At 42.6% G+C, this 17838-nt stretch overlaps 1 protein-coding gene and 1 long non-coding RNA gene across 2 annotated transcripts in view; one reads left to right on the top strand and one right to left on the bottom strand.

Annotated features, from left to right (window-relative positions):
* LOC134549890 (uncharacterized) overlaps nucleotides 1–17838 on the top strand; it is a 29419-nt gene that overhangs the window by 6377 nt on the left and 5204 nt on the right. The gene's annotated exons all lie outside the window — the stretch shown is intronic.
* GRAP2 (GRB2 related adaptor protein 2) overlaps nucleotides 231–17838 on the bottom strand; it is a 51795-nt gene continuing 34187 nt past the window's right edge. The window contains exons 3-8 of the mRNA XM_063395961.1: nucleotides 15023–15114; nucleotides 12665–12784; nucleotides 10820–10988; nucleotides 9060–9191; nucleotides 7628–7747; nucleotides 231–4788 (exon numbers count right to left, since the gene is read on the bottom strand). Of these exons, the coding sequence (XP_063252031.1) occupies nucleotides 4609–4788; nucleotides 7628–7747; nucleotides 9060–9191; nucleotides 10820–10988; nucleotides 12665–12784; nucleotides 15023–15114 (813 nt within the window). The 3' untranslated portion in view covers nucleotides 231–4608. The remainder of the gene's footprint in view (nucleotides 4789–7627; nucleotides 7748–9059; nucleotides 9192–10819; nucleotides 10989–12664; nucleotides 12785–15022; nucleotides 15115–17838) is intronic.

Here is a 17838-nt window from a genome sequence, read left to right as displayed (position 1 = left end):
GGTCCAGGGACGTCTCCCCCGCCGTGGGTCAGTCCTTTTGTCCCGCCCCGGCCGCTGCTCCTGTCCAGGCGAAAATCCCGATTCCCGAGCGTTTTTCTCCCAGGTTTCGGCACCACTAATGTTGCCTTCAATATGAGGCAATGGCGACCTGGTTTCAAAGAGCTAGCACGGCGGCTTGACTCCTCAAGCCGCTCGGGCCATTGACAACGCATACACCAATGTGGTGGACGGCAAATGGCGATTTATTAGGTTCCCACATGGGGTTATATAGTCTAAGGGGTCTTCACTACGTCAGAGGGGAAGGAAGGTTAGAGGTTAGTGGAAAACTACTGGGTTTGGAGAGGCTACATTGTTCTCAGAGTTAGTTTACACACCTCAGAGGGTGAGGGGGGAGGTTTCCTGTCTTTCCATTACAATCCCGAGATCTTCCGCTGCACCAGGCCTTATCTACCTGCTCACACACACCCACTAGACATCCTTGTTGTCTCTATGATGTGACATTGACATTACTAAAGACCTGCTGCTTCCCACTTGGGGTAGAGATCACCCTTCATCTTGCAGCTGGACTACACCTGCTGTGGAATTGCTCCTGCAGTGCAAAATGTCCCAGCTGATGCCAAATTTCTATTCAAGTCTGTTCAAGCCATGTAGTCCTGGCTGCTGGATCTTTTGCTTCTGACATCCTTGGTTACTCTCCACAAGGGCTGAAGGCAAAAGGGCCTTTCAAGAGCCTGCATCACTGGGATCCTGTTGGGGAGGAAGGATGAGACGGGCTGCTAAATAGAAAAGATCATAACCAGGTGGCTGTTGTGAAAAGCTTCAAATTTCCTGCACAGCCCACTGAAACTTCCATTTAAAAAACAACACCCACCCATGAACTTGTTTTCCTGGCATAGCAGCCTGAGCAGGTGCTGACTTTGTGGCAGCCCTGAGGATCATCTCACTGGTGCTCTTACCTGTGAGCAGTCCATTAGGGACCAGCCATGATCCCATGGTTTCTGCAGCATGCTCCAGTGAGCACAGCTGTTACAGCAAACATGTACACCAAAGCAGAGAGACCTCTCTTTTGTGGCACAAAGAACTGCCTGCACATTTTTTACATTAAAAGAAATTTCCATTTACTCTTTTTAGCTCAGCCTCATTAATCACAGAGATATTTCCAAGGAAAATATGGATTTGCAGCAGAACATATGAAAAAGGTTTCTTCAGACAGGAGAATGGACAGCTCAACTGTGGTCATCCAACTTATTTTACCATGTACAAGTCCAGTTTCCTCTCTTTCATTTGTTATAATGTCTGCCTTCCCACATACTTTTCCTACTTTTATCTCGGTTTACATTCTCTTTTCTCATGAACTGTCTTTCTTGCTTAAGAAAAATAAACAAAATACTCTTCTGATTTTTCCTCTTTATCCCTTCCCATTTTGGTTTCACAGTGGACTCTTCTGGATATGTTCCAGAGGTTTGGTTCTTTCCAAAACATTGACAAGTGTCATGTCAGCTCAGTGGAGCACTGACACCTTAAAGCTTCAGTCCTAGATTGCTAATATGTGCCTTTTGCATGGGCAACAGACTCTGAGGTGTAAGTGAATCACCACAATATTAATAAGTATTGTGCTACAATTAAAACTTGTTGGAAGAAAGAGCAGGATATATGGTATATGGTTAAAGGGTAAATGGTTAAAGGAGAGGAGTGTCTCTCTCTTTCCTTATTAAGTGGCCTGATCTATAAGAGAGAGAATTTCATGGACAGAAAATGGCACGGGGCACAGAAAAGGTCTCCATCCTACAGCCCCTTCTATACTCTCCAAATTCCCCATTTTGCCCACACTTCCCCTAGTATTTGGAGTCTCCACTGACATGGGAATAGCCATAATCCTTAGCACTGCTGTTTTGCTGGGAGAAAAATTACTTTTACTGTGGGAGGGCACAAAAATGCAGGCTGACACCTGTGCCTCCCGGCTCCTGCCATGAGCAGTAAATGCAGGCAGCACTGAAAGGGCAAAAGCAGAGGCAAGAGAGACTGGACATGGGAGCCCCGAGCTTGGCCCCTGCATAGGGCAACAGAGCAAGGCACTGGTGGAGTTACCACAGACCCCGTGAGGCTGTCACCTCCTGGTAATTTTGCTGTCATTTAGTGCTGCTCATAATGAGAAATCCTGATTTCACTGTGGTTCTGGTATGTTGTCCATAATTAGTGTGCAGTCCTTCAATACTAATTACCTTAGATATTAGTTCCTTAAACATCAATTAAAAAAATCATGTGAAAATTTACATCTTCCTTGAATCCTGAGTTAACTGGGGGTACTTATAATGCACTACTTAAACTTGCTTCATTAGTTAATCTCTGTAGTTTCAAATGCATGAAGAGCTATCAAACTGCTAAGTGCATTATCTTCAATTAATTTTGTGCATCTTCACTACTAAGAGGGTCTTTAGAGTGCTAAGGAAAGGAAAGGGAGACATTGCTTCTAATTTTAAAAGTAACTAATACAGAAAAAAAGGAATTAATTGAAAGATGATTTGACATGATGGAAATAATTGTGAATACATAATTTCTTATGTTTCAGCCAGAGCTGAATATGAAAGATTCATCATTTTTATCCCTCCTTTACCTTTTTTAGTCTCTGTTTTCTTGGTTCCATCTCCTCCTGACTGTAATATTCTCCCTCTCTCTCACTGAGTATTAACCCTCTCTCTTCCAAATTTGTTACTACCTTAGCAGAAAACCAACCAACACACAAAAAGGTTAAAAAAGGGCAAATCACACCAAAACACTTTCCAAACTGGAGTCACTGAGGTTACACCCCATAGAAATGGTAAGGGATCTTGTTCCAAAGAAGCCTCATGGACTTCCCTTCTGAAGAAATCACTGGAGGGCCAGAACAGAGCTCCTGCAAGAGAACAGGGCCACGTCCAGCCCAAGCAGTCATATTCCATGGACTACCGTGGTAGCCAGTAAGTTCTTAATGTGTCTTTCAAAGTTTTCTATTCTCTTTAGAGCTTATATGCCTTCTGAAGTATTCTCATTTTACTTCACCCGTTAACAATCTGCTTTTGGTGGAGTTCTCTCAAAACGGGTTCTTTGTGCTAATACTCTGTCTAACTGTCAGCTTTATAGCTTTATTCAGGCCAGCTACATTGAAGTGGACTTCACCAAGAACCTATCTCTTGGGTCCTTTTTCTTCCACTGGCATTAACAAAAGATAAGAACTCTTTTTTTTTTTTTTTTTTTTTTTTTTTTTTTTTTTTTCTGAGTCTGATTTGTATTAAAAGGTTTTCACTTGCCTATTCTTTCTTTTTCGATAATGACTAATCATCACTTCTCCTTGCTGACTGCTGAGGTCCCACATGTTGTGAAAAATTCAGGCAGTTTGTTTAATATCAAGATGCCTGAGCAGTGGTTATGCAGAAGAGTCCCTTTCACAGAGTTTGTGAAGGGAACAGGTAATGAGCATTTGCAATAAATTTCTATCACATCTGGGCATTCACTCAGCAGTTATTTGAAAACCTATTAATTTACCTTATTTTACCCAAAAGAAACTGGAACAGAGAACAGACTGTTTGATGGCTACAGCTTTATTCTCTGCATACTGTAAAATAACAGCTCAACCTATTGGATGAGACATTTCTCATAGAGTTGTGTATATGGTGACCCTCAACACAACAAATTTTCAGGGAAAGAACTTCTGCCACCAAACCAGTGAAACCTCTCCAATCCCTCTCCAGTTCAACAAAAGGAACCAGTCAAGGATATTCGTTGTTATCCAATCCAGGGCATACTAATTTCGCTGAAGGGCCTGATCTGCTCTAATTAAGCTATCTAGCTGAAGTATAGGTACCTAAAAGAGTAACTTAATACATGGGTAAGTTGTTACAGGGTGCAGAAACAAGAGCAGGCCTATGAGAAGAAGCAAAGAAAGCTCCTTGTCCTCCCGTACCTTCACCACTTGTATGTTTGTACAAAAGCTTACAGGATTCCTTCCCTTCACCTGGTATATCCATACAGTCCATACACACAGTATGAGATGGGTAAGCCAGAAACTATTAAGAAAATTCTGGATTGCCCAAACTCAACAACCCAAAGCCCCTTCAGTTTCCTTCCCTAACTGAAGGATGAATGTGGTTGCCAAGGATCATTTAATTCACGTGGGCAACCCACCTGCCTCTGAAAGAAAGGAGCCTGAAGAGACTATGACTGCTACCAGATCTAAAATGAAGGGGTAGGACTACCTGAATACTGAACCTGACGCCTGACCTTCCTGAGGGGCATTTCCAAAGAATAAACCCAATTGCAGGAGGTTATCAATAGTTAGCCAAAGAGGTGACAGGGCAGGAAAGACCCAGCAAAGTCTCAATGAACAGTCCAAGATTTTTGCCCTTTCACGACTGTGAAAAAATTTTGAATTTTGAAAATTTTGAATGGGGCAAAAATTTCTTCTTAAAAGGGTTCTCTTTCACACTAACATTTCAAAAGATCAATTGCCAATAAATTAAGACAAAGCAAAAACAACGTATGTCCTGGTGGCAAGGGAAGATACACTCCATCTCTGTCCCTGTCATGTCAGAAGAGCAGCTCCAGCGCAGTCCTCTGGGCCATACTGTGCCCTCACAGCAGCACTGGTGTGACATAGTTGGCAGGGAATAGACCCAATTCCCCACGAAGGCGTCCTTTCCACCAGCATGGATTGGAGCTGTCCAGGACCTCTAAGATGTCTCCACTGCGGAAGCCCAGCTCATCGTGCTCTACAGCATCAAAGTCGTACAAGGCACGCACCCACAGTGTTCGCTGGAAAGGAGAGAAGAGACAGGCAGGGAAAAAAGAGCCAGGACTTTTAAATATCATCTTCCTGTCACCCATCTTAAGACTCAGTAAATACATTCACTAAGCAAAGACAAGCAGTGCTGACTTTCAATTAAACCAAGAAGTGGTCAAGATGCCAGGAAGGAGGGACCAGTTTACTGGGACTCCCAAGGAATGGTGTTTGGTTTCTCAGCAGCCTCAGTGTATTTGTGGGTATTTGCACCATAGGATGAAAAGTCAGACTGAGAGCAGGTCCTTAGGAAATTGTGTTCTCATGGCTCTCCTGCCTCTGCCCTGTAAGGGCAGCCAGGACAGCCATGTCTGAAGCCAGTTATGGGAGCAAAGAAGGACTCCTGCCTGAAACCTGCTGGGCTGTAACTATTAGGGAATGGCTCTAAAGAGCTGGCTTGGTGCTAGTACAGGTATCAAAATGTGTCCTCAGCCAGTTGAGGACTGAGAGAACCAGCACACAGGTGAGAGTAGAGAGCATTGTAAAGAAGGATAAAGAAGAATACTTGCTCTTTCAGGCACTTTTGGGGCATAGGGGAGGGTCTAAAGCCTCCTTCAGGCTCTCCCCAGGGTCAGGCCCCTGAGCTCCAAAGGATTTAGCATCTGTTTGGGTATATCAGTTTATTTGGGGTGTGCACTGTAATGTGCACTATGGTTAGATTTTTTTTTTAAAAAACTTTGGAGTCAATCTCACACTTTGGCCAGAAATCATATTTTAAAAGACATAGCTTGGGCGTCTTTCTGGGAAATTATTGGCATCCACACAACAGGGCATGGATAATTTAGGAGGTATATCTGGGAGAGACAGATGGAGAGATCTATTTGAAGGCAGACTAACTTTTGATAAATCTTCCATTCAGGGCCCTGCTTAGACCTGGCCCCTAGTTATTTGGTTGGACATACAGACCTTCCAATAATTGGATTTGTGGCTTCTACATCACTGATGAGATGTGGCAGGCAAAAGCATGTTGTTATTCATTGCCATAGCCTCTGAGAGATAAAAACCACTGTATTTTAAGCTGGATTACAATAAAGATCCAGGGCTTTTGCCAATAAAAGGGGCATGCCCCTATTTTTTAACATGTTCCAAATTTCTGAATCCAATCTGTTCTTTTTCATTCACACTTGAGAAAGGTCTGCTGTCTTTCCCTTCTCTCCTTGGATCTAGGTTCTCTAGTTATGGGCTAAGCTGGACATTTCCTCAAGGAAGAGTAACATGCCTTAAGTAACACTGAGCTGATGGGGAAATACTCTGTAGCTGGCAGTGGCTGAGGCAGAGAAAGACACCACATTCTGTGTGGGCATTCACATACTGGGAATTTGCAGAGCAGGTAATTAGGTAGAAAATCAAGTGCCAGGTATAGATCCAGTAGGGGAGTGGTCTGGGATGTCTGCAGAGACACATTTGGATCACACCCACATCCACTGTGCTAAGAGGCTCTGACAGCCAAGGGTGTCAGGTGCGTGAGTCCCGCTTTGAACAGCAAAGGAGGTCTGAGAGACATGCCAGGCACAGACAAGTAGAGTTGGGTGATCTCAGGCCTTCTCAGGACTGCAGCAAAAATTAATGGAAGAGTGTCTTAGGTTGCAATGCAAGATGTAACCAGAAGTATGTATTCTATCACCATTTCTTGAACCAAGGTGGGGCGGTTTTCTTTATCTCTTCCACCACCCATCTCTCCTTCCAGGGAGATATCTTTTGTTAATGGCCCATTGAGTCTCACTGCATGACTGATAAAATTACATCATCCCATTGTGAGATGCTCTACCCAGGGGGAGAGCCAAACATTCCTACTTCGATAAAAGGCTGAGATTTGGAACACCACAAGAGCCTTTTCCCACTAGATTCCTAGAGGAAGACCAGATGCATCTACACCACCACTGGACCTTCAGAGGAAAACTACACCCTTCTACAGGTTCATTGCTTCAATGGAATCACATCTGTCACTCCAGGAGGACTGCAGCCACCATTTAATTGGACTGCTACCAACAACCTAACCAACAGGTTGTGCTCTGACTTTGTCAGTGGTTTTTTTGTACTACTGCATTTTTATTTTCATTTTCCTAGTAAAGAACTATTATTCCTATTCCCATATCTTTGCCTAAGAGCCCCTTAATTTCAAAATTATAATTCAGAGGGGGGGTGGTTTTACATTTTCCATTTCAAGGGAGGTCCTGCCTTCCTTAACAGATAGCTGTCTTTTCAAACCAAGACAGAGACAGTGTGATTACAAGTGCATTGCAAGACAGGAGGAGCACTGCTGCAGAATGGTACAGAATCATGAGGCTGCTCTCCATAGAACTTAAAAAATGTACTGCACATTTAGCTACTGACATCAGTCACTGCCTGGCTGTGGTGGCAAAGATAATTGAAAGCCCCATGCATTAATGGACATGAAGTTCTCCTAGAAGAGATCATTAGGCTTTCAGAAATGTCTTCTGCTGGACTGGACTCATGCTTGATCAAAATCCATAGGTGAGCTTGTGCTCATTTCCCATGTCCCAGATGTCTATTTTGCTGAGTTCATGCTAGTTCCCTCTTCCACTGAGGCTGCATAAGACTAACCTTGAGAGCTGTTACCACAACTACACTCATATAACATTGTAGTCCTACCCTCAGAGTGCCCCAGAAGCAGATTCAAGTGGCTGGGATAGAGTCTTGAGACTCAGAAATGTCTTGTAAGACATGGCCGGGCAGGCAAAATGCACTACTTCTCATGCAACCTCCATATAGGTGACATTTTCTAGACTGCTTGGCCATTGCTAAGGGACCCACTGACTTGGGCAGATGAGGTCTTCCAGGTCCATCACCTACTGGTGTCTGCTGGTGCAGTGGGTCTGTGTGTCTCCGTTGCATAGCTCCAGCACTTCCTTGGCCATGATCCCTTAGTCTATGTATCACGTCTTTCCTGTCCAGACTCCCACCATATCTTCCCTAGAAAGAAAACAGCAGCAGAAAAGTCATGTTTTTGTGGTTTTGGCTGGAACAGAGTTAATTTTCTTTGTAGTAGCTGGTAGAGTGCTTTGTTTTGGATTTCGTATGTGAATACTGCTGATACTAATGTTTCAGCTGTTGCTAAGTAGTGGCTCACTCTAAATCAAGGACTTTTCAGTGTCTGGCCAAAGGGATATTCCATACTCTAGAACATCATACCCAGTATATAAACTGGGGGGTGTTGGCCAGAAGAGGACAATAACTGGTCAGAGACTGGCATCAGTCTGTGAGTGATAAGCAATTGTATTATGCATCACTTCTTTTTCTTGGGTTTTGTTCCTCTCTTTGTTATTTCCTTTTAAATAAATAGAAAATAATAACTACTATTATTAGTAATATTTACTCTATATTAATCGGTTCTTATCTCAACACACGAGTTTACCTTTTTCCTGATTCTTTTCCTACTCCCACCAGCACGAGGAGGAGTGATTGAGTGGCTCCATGGTACTTAGTTGCCAACTGAGATTAAACTGTGACACCTATATATTTTGAGATGTATAAATGAGGGGATTTTAGAGTTGTTAGTGGGCAAGAAGTTAGGGGCAAGCCCCCACATAAATAATTTTAGTTGTCTGCTTCCAAAAAAGTCCCTGTGCTCCAGCTCTGCAAGTAAAGACCTTCATGGAAGAGGTCAGCTTAGACTGTTATATTTTGGATTTTACTTCTTAGGAGTTGAACTCAGCTGTGTTTCACAGCTGCTGGGACAAATGGTCAGAGAAGTGCTTTTTTGGTCTCTGAGACGTTTGGAGAAAAACTAAGGTTGTTTCTAACTCACAGATAAAAAGCCATGTTTGCCAAGGGGACTTTAGCCACTCTGGAGTTATTATGACCCAGTTCTGCCCACTCCTTGCTCTTCCTCTGTCCAGTGTGCTGCAGGAACATCAGTGATGCTGCTGCAGCTGACTGTATCTGAGGACTCACTTGTTTACCTTTTCTTGGGCTGCTCCATAGTGTAAAAGACAACAAGCAAGCTTATAAATTTAGTAGTCAAATTAGCCAAAGAAGAATGAGACAAAATCAAATCAAGGAAAAGTAGCCATATGACCACACATCTCAGTCATATCAACACAAATTGTCCCAGGCAGATGGAGAGAAGAAGTAAGAAACATCTAGGAAGCAAGTTCTCTTTTGTGTGCACAGCTGAGAGATGCAGATTTTTTGACAAAATGACTGTTCACTTGATACCAAACAATAAAAGCCAAAGTTTCATATGCCTGGGCTTGATGTCCCAGCCCCTTGTTCCTGGTAGTACCTGTTGCTGCTGCAGTATGGGAATAGGATGCTCTACATATCTCTTGGATATAGAACAATGGTCTTCTCCAGCTGCTTCTCCCATGTGGAATCCTTCCCGACCTATCCGTTCCAGGCTCCCACCCCACCTCTCCTGATGAAAGAAAGATCACACAAGTGAGGTCAAGTTTTGCTTCCTACCACATCCTTGACTAAAGCTGTGCAATCATTGCACACAGAGCACTACCACTACCCACTACTCTGGAGGCTCTTTCAAATAAAAGACCCTGCCCCTCTGAAAAGAAGAACAAATCAGGAATCCTGTATTTTAGATCTTTGTCATAGCCACTCTCCATCTGAAGTCAGGGTAGTACTGGGAGGTGCTGGGTTGAAAATATGGCTGCTGATGTGAGGATCAGCACAGGAGCCAAGCTCTTTCTTGAAATACTTCCCTTAGACTTCATTTGTCTCTGCACTGAAATCTATTTATTACAGTAATTTCATCATATGGACGAAGATCTAAAAATTTGAATTGTGAACAGAAACCCCACTGTGATGAGTGCTAAATACCCTGATGTGCCCATCACCATAACAAACGTACAGAGAGTTTGCCAAAACAGACTTGAATTCTGTTCTTTCATTTGTCTCTTTGCATCTTGGAGCAACCACATCTCTTTCCCTTCCTGCTCACAGTCAGCCCAATCAGGTTGTTATACTGATATACATGTGTACAGTCTTTCTTTCCTTCCCCAGACAGAGATTCATCACTGTGATCTCTCTCTTACAGATCCCAGAGCCTCTATTTTAATACCTTACTAGTGTGTTTTTAAAGCTCTGTATAAGTGGTCTAGAAAGAGACAACAACCTAGGCCCATTCTTCAGACTGAAAAATGTATTGTCTGTCATTTTGAGCCAGCAAGAATGACCCACATGCAGCCTATAAAACTTTACTGCTGTAGTCAGCAGGTAACATAATTTCTGCCTTGCCTCTACTTGCATATCCAGGTAATTTAACACCAAAGCCCATTTCCCAGTAAAGTAGGACTTTGGTTGCTGCAGTGACTAGGCATGTTCACTCCCAGTACAAGTAGTACAATGTGTAGCAGCCTCTGCTATGTCATTTGCTTGTTTCCCTGGCACAAAACAAGGCATTCATTGGACTGGGACTTCTCTGCCTTCTCAAACATCAACTATACCTTCCCTGAAGGCATATCTTGTTCCCACATCTGCTATGTTCTTCTTGGTAGTACTTTCCAGTTCCTAACAGCCAGGTTAACTGCTCCATGTTCTGCACTCTGTTCTTCCACATTCCTTTTACTGTGTTTGCTTGGTAGCAGATGGACAATTCTTCTGAGCAGACAAACTTGTAGTTGTAGTTGCACTCTGGGTGCATGCAAGGACACTAAAAAACCAGACTCAAATTGTTCTCAGTCACAACGTACCAATCAGCTCTGTACCTGCCCTTAGGAAATCTAGGCATTTCAATAAGGTAAGTCCTGCTTCCCTTGGCGTCTTAGAATTTCATCTGTGAGGTCTTGGCACAACTCTAGCAAAGCAACTCTATTCAGATTTGAAGACTCAAAAAATTCTGCTCAATTATACAACTCCACATACCAGTGAATCAACTAAAAATCTGTGTCTCAGGTCCCATCAGTGTAGTGATGCAGCTGGGTTTCCAGGGACAGACTGTCCTCCTCTCCATTCTGAGACATTCTCATAGGATGAACTCCTTCCCCAGAAAAGTTTCTGACTGAGAAACTCCTAAGGACAGTTTGTGTTTACCTTTTCTTCTTGGCTGTTGTCCCTTAGGAAGATCTGCTTCTGCCTGGAGATGGAAGCTGTCTTGTAGTAGTCCACCAGCTTGTTTAGCGAGTGGAATTTCTCTGTCCACAAGTAATAGCTACCCTTTGAATCCCTCATCACTTTGAAGTGTTGCACATCATCTTCATGCCTGGATCCCAATGGAAAAGAGATCATCAAACAGATGCACTTTTACCTTTTTTGAAAAAGTCTTTTCCAGAAGGGTACCAAAACTTCTTGCTTGGTCGAATCTAGACTTCTACAGAGTCATGCAATGGCAGTCTTGTGCATACTGAACCCAGATGTGGCTCTATTTTAAAAGACTCATTGATTTGCAAATGCAGAGGGCCCCAGGGCTGCTCAGTCAGGAAGGACTATCAGAGCAAAGCATAGGGCTTTAAACCCTCTCTTTTGAAATAAAGGCCATAGGAGCTTCCAGGATGAAAAAGTGCAGTTGCAATCTACCCAACAGCTTCTGCAGGTCCTGTTAACATCCAGCCTGGACTGACGATAAGACCTGCATTACACCTTTACACACCATGGGAATCACCAGGACATGCAGACACAGTAATGTGAAGCCGTACAATAAGCTTTAAAACAGTATAAAATCTAGTGTAACATCATTACTACAGGTCATTCTCCCTATCCAAAAAGAAAAAATAAAAAAACAAACAGGAATTTTCTGATGCTGTTACAACCCAAATTAACAATCTCAACCTTCTGCCTCTATTCCCCCTGCATCTCCCCTCCTCTCACCTGACGTGTACAATTCCTCTTTTCACCAGATGTGATCTGGCTTTGGTACCCACCTCCTTTATGCAACTCCAAGCACTCAAAACACTCTTCTCAGAGGCTACATCTGCACAAATAAACTAAATAGTGACAGGCAGGGACTGAATGCTTTCCTTGACTGCTACAGTCCCAAGCTGTTGAAGTGTTAGCATGGTTGTGGTTTAAAAGGAAAAGCTCTCCCTTAGATAGTGCTGGGTCATGGTTAGAAAGAACAGGCCAGGAACTCTTCACAGGGAGCTGCTTGAATACAGCTCTTCTGTTTGGTGGGGTGAAGAGGGTATAGCCATACAGATCTGACCTCTGCCACACTTCAGGGCCAGAGAAAGAGCCTGACTGTACTTAATTTGTTGGCGTTAATTGGTGCAAATGTAACTAGAATGTTTTCCTGTGTTCCTCCTGTAGTTTTTGAGCTACCTGCATCAGTAAGTACATACCACTTGGAAAAGACATTGTTAATCATGACTCTAATTTAAAAGTGGTTATCAACTATATGAAAATGGGAAACCAATCATTTAGGAGCTCTCCTTAGAAGCAAATGCACTGAGAAGTGCTGGGATACAGCAAGTTGCTGAAATGCAGCTGGGTTGCAAGCAGTGAAAAACTATTCCCTGTCCAATGGCTGTTTAGTCACCTGGGGGAAATAAGTTAACAATGTAATAGTAATCTCTTAATAGGTAGTAGTTGAATTCTTGGATTTGGTAACCAGAGCTGTCAGGAAATTAAAACAAATGGAAGACACTTGTTAAGCACTGTGGGAGACCTTCCCTGTGCTTTGCTGTAGCTCTTTCAGAGAAGGAGGTCACCAGAGGACGTAGCTTTGGAATGGGGCATTCACTGTGTCACTTGAAAAGAGGCAGAAACATTCGGGAATCAGATGCCTAATTTGTTCTCATTCACAACACAGAAGCACTACCAGTGACTGGCAGCACGCAAACCTCTCAAGAGGCTACATCACATTAGGAATCCTTATGAGAGGAGGCTAGGGACACCATTAAACAGGAAAAGAAGCAGGAATATGCTGTGAGAAGCAGATACCTGACAGAGATGGAAAAGTCACCATAAGAGTTCTGACTGGCTCGGACGATGAAGCAGCCAACTCCTTTGCTCATGAGAAGGTTCTCTGCTTCGTGGCGGGATATCTTCTCATCAAACCAGCTGTCAAGTGGGAAAAATCATGGAGATGTGAATAAAGGTGTGAATTAATGTGAGGAATAAAAAAGTTGAGGCAGAATGTGAATAAGCAGGATGGAAGGAAGAAAACAAAAGGATCAGAGGAGGTTACTCCTAGTGCCCATGTATATGCCTAGGTACAGCGGTTTGATGGACGCAGACCATTTTTTCTGTAGTAAAAGCATGTACATGTAAAGAAAATAATGTAAGCTCTGGTTTGCTAAGAAGCAACACTCAGCTAAACTGTAATTATAGACACAGTACAATAAGGTGTCAGCCAAAGAAATTTTAAATTACAAATGTGTATGTATACATATATACACACATAATTCTCAGACATACATGTCAAATTGCTCTTTGGCAAACTGATGAAAATTACTGGGCTGTGATGGATATATTGCATGGGACACACATAAATTTTTAGCAGAAGCAAGCCATGAAAGTTTTAGTACTAATAAATTGGTTTCTGCAAGAGTTACAATACCACAGAATTGCAGAAGCACAGAATACATAAGCACACTTACACAAATTTAATCAGGCATAACAAACAACAGCATAAGGCACTGGACTAATAATGAGAAAGTCACCATAAATAGTAAAAGAATACGATGGCAGTAGAAATTTTTCAGTAGAGAAACAAAAAATCACATACATTTGCATATGTCCACTCCATAGGTAGTAAGATCTACAATCTACAGTCTTTGACTTTACCTAATACTTAACTGCCTGTACTGCATTAAAGTTAAGGACTGGTAATTTCCTAACGTCTGTCATTTCCACTTTGGAGTTCCTTATTATCATCACAGTTTACCTATGTATCATTAGCAAAGAAAAATCAGACTTCAATGAGCCTTGATAACCAGTCTCCATGATTATTTAACATGAAAAAGATGGGCAAAAACAATCAATCAAAAAGAGAAGGCAGCTTTTTTCCCTATATCTAGTTCTCTCATCTGGCCTGAACTGCTTCGAAGCGGAGACCAGGCGCTTAGAAAAGTGTCAAAGTGGAAATATTTCTTCGCAACTCTTGCACAGAGAAAGTAACATGAGAAAAATGTGTGTGAAAAAAGAAGCTGCCAGTGCTCCTGAGTGATGGCACAGCCCTGTGAAAGAGCAAACAAGAACAACTGACTGGAAGATCTCATCTCCCTGAGGCCCAAAAGTACAAGCCCATATTTACACAGCAAACTAATAATGTCCTTCAGCTCAGGCAAGCAGGTTGGCTTATGTCCAAAAAGTAAGTGCCACCCCCAAAGGGGACAGAGGCACTTATTTATAACCTCAAAATTCCTGTGTGCTCCTAGTATGACTGCTCAGGGCACCAGCGCATTACAGACACAAGTACTGGGCTTGTTGCGTGCTCTGCTTGTTCACCCCTGAAATGCTGCAGCATTTTTGAAAAAAGAGAACAATGAGAGGTGTTTCTGGGAGAATTTCTGCTAACTGAAAGGCTGTAAAAATCACAGGTACTATTATATTTGTGGCATAGGGCTGGAGAGCACATTTAACATGCATTCCAATACGCATCAGTCCTTTCTGAAAGTACAGTGCCATCTCCTCAGCGGGAAGAGAGAAATGCAGGTATGCCTGTCCTCTGACATCTGTTTGTGTGTGTGCATGCTTGCGTGTGTGAGAGAGCAAGGCGGCAGATCTCGTCTATCAACTCCGCCGATCCAGGAGTAACACCAGCTGTCACAGTCGCGTAGCATTGCACTGACCTCTAGTGCATCGACAGAAACTCACAAGCACTTCGCAAGGGGAGGGAATGCGGTGGCAGGGTGGGAAAAGGGAGTCAGTGTCCTTAGGAGTCGAATGGGGAGGCCATTTTTTTATAATTCGTTTTCAGAAATATCTCTTGCTCTTCCTTTTTTGCTTAGCCTCTCTGTTCTCAAGACTTCATATCATGACTATTGCCCTTCTCTCTGAGGACATCTAAATGCAATTCCTGCCACATCCCAGCATCCCTCTGAGCAGCAGTAACAAAAGGATCACTTGGGACTGACAGCCGTCAACGAGTTCCATTTAGCTCTGAAAGAACAAAGGATGCTTTGGACATGCTATGCTGGCAAAATTGTGTGTAGCAAATCCTTGCCAGCCTCAAAGTGTAGGATGTTATGCCCAGAGCTCCCCCTGTCCTGTCCTCTGTGTGCACATGCAAACGTGCTCCTGACAACACTCAGTGGAAATGTGCCATGGTGGTGACACCATTTCTGTCACACTTACTGGGGAACATGGAAATCAATGAAGTTCTTAGGAACGTAGCCCTCGTGACTTCTGAGCTCAGCCTTGTACCACTCTTCCTGGGAGCTCAAAATCTGCAATGGAGAAATGGAATAAATGTGTCTCCTGAGAAAGGCAAAAGTAACCAAGCTTCGTGCAGAAACCTAGAATGTCTTGTAAGAATAAAAGAAAATGGTACATGTTCTCTACTCCCCACCCACAGTGCAACAAGGTTAGTGGCTGATGGCCACTTCAGAGCAAGCAAGCAATGAAAAATCCCAAGTAGGATTAGAGATGCTGCTTGTTAACTTTACCCCTTTATCTGACTGCCTGTTTGGTGCCTCAAAAATGGAGAAATTCAGCTTTGAAAGAATTAATATGGATTTAAGTTATTCTCTGTGCTGCCTTTTATAGTTATAATGGAGCATCTCTGATTCACAAGGGAAGAAGAAAATATCTGTGAAAACTCCTCTGACATATGGATATGGAGCGGTATGCAGCTGTATTTGTGTGTGTTACACATACTACCATGCGCTCTCACCTGTCATTTCACAAGAAATTCTTCAGTGGGTTAAATCGTCAGAAGCCCTGAGCTTTGCCAAGGTAGATAAAAGAAGGCAAAAAGTATTTTCAAGGCACTATTATACTTAGGGGATTGTAGAATAGTTGGAAGTGAGTCCACATCACACACTGGAGCAGTTTCAAGTGTGCTCACATTAATATTAATTGTAATGGTCCTTAGAAACATCACTGCTGACCAGGGAGGGCCCAAATTCATGATACTCTGGCTGATGGCTCAAGATACAGCCCTAAGCTAGAGGAAAGAGGATAAGAATACAACCACATTGGGATTTTACTGCAAATGTAGTGGTCTTTGGTATTTTGTTTGACATTCCAACTCCTGGGACAGGATTCTGCTCTCCATAGATCATCTTTCTGCTCTTTCTGGTTTCAGAGAGGAGCCTAAAAGCATGAACCATAACAGTTTTAAAAGGAAAAAGTGGAAAAGACTTCATTTAAAATCTAGTGTTAACAGTACTAATACTTTGTGAGCCAATCTCATGGTTTTGGGAGCCTAAGGCATATTTTAACTGCTTTGTATTGGCAACAGGATGTTACTGTCTCTGAAGCAAATTCTTCATTGCCTTCTCTGCCATGTAGGCCTTTTTTGAATATTTGTATTCAGAAAAGTTAGGAATAGAAAGCTGTGGAATTCCCTACTTCTATAGTCAATGCTGTCCTCATGCCTGGGTGCTGGGTTAAAGATCTGTTTTCACTGCTGTGGTCAAATATAGGGGATGATAGCTACTTCCTGCTCATGCCCTACTCTGTGGGAAGTGAGGTCTCCAGAAAGACCTACCTGCTGTTTGCCACTGCAGAGCTGGCAGGTTTCTCTCAGTGTGTCATCCTCTCAGAGAAGGATGTGGCGGGGGGTAAGAGGGTGGATTTCCTCCTGTTGCTACTGGTTGAGGGCCTCATGTTTCCTGTTTTGTAATCTCTACATCAATACTTCATCTTATCTCCTTTATAAATCAGCAGGTTGTTGCAGGCAGCACCAGGGGGCTCTTGATGAGGTATGAATATATGTGTGCCTATGCCAGAACCGAGTTGTTACTCAGGCTGATTTACTGCTATTACAGCTCGAGTGGCTAAGGTGTTGTTTTATCTACCTCAAGGACATTAAAGCAAGAGTTAGTTTGATTTTCTGGTAGTGATTCTCTATGAGAACTAATAATAATAAAACTGGTGTGTAGTGTTGTCACTTCTTATCAGAAGCTTCCAGCATACTTTGAAAGGAAGCTTTAGCTTGTAATCATTTTATGGGAAGGGAAACTGAGGAACAGAAAGAAAAGTGACCTGGCCAACACCATCAACCCAGCCAGGGACTTGATAGAAGTCTCCTGAGAAAAAAGACATCAGTAAAGGTCATGTGACAGCAGGGACTGACTGGGAAAGAATAAGAGTGTTTATCTGTGCTGAAGAGAGGCGGTGATTTCTTCAGAACCTTCTCACAGCTCTTTGGAAAGATTTGGTACTAATGAGCTCTGGATTCTATCAACTTTGTCTAAGTGCCGAGAATTAAAAGGCCAATAAAATAAAAAATGGTGGTGATGGAAAACGCGAAGCTGAGACCCAGTATCTGATTAACTGGAATATCTGTGACTGCACAGAGGGCTGAAAAGCTCCTTGCCAAACAAGAGTTTACATCCTATTGTTGTACATCATCCCTTTGGACAGTAAAGGAGTTAAGGCCTTAGGGAGGAGTAATACTCAGGCATTTTCTATGGAAACAGAATATCTGGGGCTGAGAAGTGGATAAAAAATTAGGGTGAAACTTCAAGTGACTTCATCTGTGGGACTTTGGTAACATTAACAAGAACTGTTCTATCATAACACATACAAAACAACTTTAAAGAGACTTCCATAAGCTTTGTATTATATATGATCAATGCTACTTCTGCCATTTCCCCATTGTTAAATTCCTGCAAGGGTGTATATAACATTATTAGACCAAGACCTCTTAAACTATTCCATTAGGTGCATAACAGTCTGTCTCATAGACTTTTCCTCTTCTATTTGCAATTGCCTAATTGAAAATCCCTGCAGCACCTAATACTAATTAGGTATAGTATTGTGTATGTAGGCAGCACCTATACACAATAATTACTAACAGTGAAAAGTTAGATATAAATTCTATAATGGATAAGGCATCTTTTAAACAGTGTAAGGGCTAGAAATAAGAAAGACAGCAATCCCTCTGGACAAAACTGATCCTACCGGCATTTAGACATAGTCATTATAATGTAGTCACTGTGGAT

Source organism: Prinia subflava, chromosome 4, assembly GCF_021018805.1.
Source record: "Prinia subflava isolate CZ2003 ecotype Zambia chromosome 4, Cam_Psub_1.2, whole genome shotgun sequence".
Lineage (NCBI taxonomy): Eukaryota > Metazoa > Chordata > Aves > Passeriformes > Cisticolidae > Prinia > Prinia subflava.
This window is presented reverse-complemented; position numbering and strand designations above follow the sequence as displayed.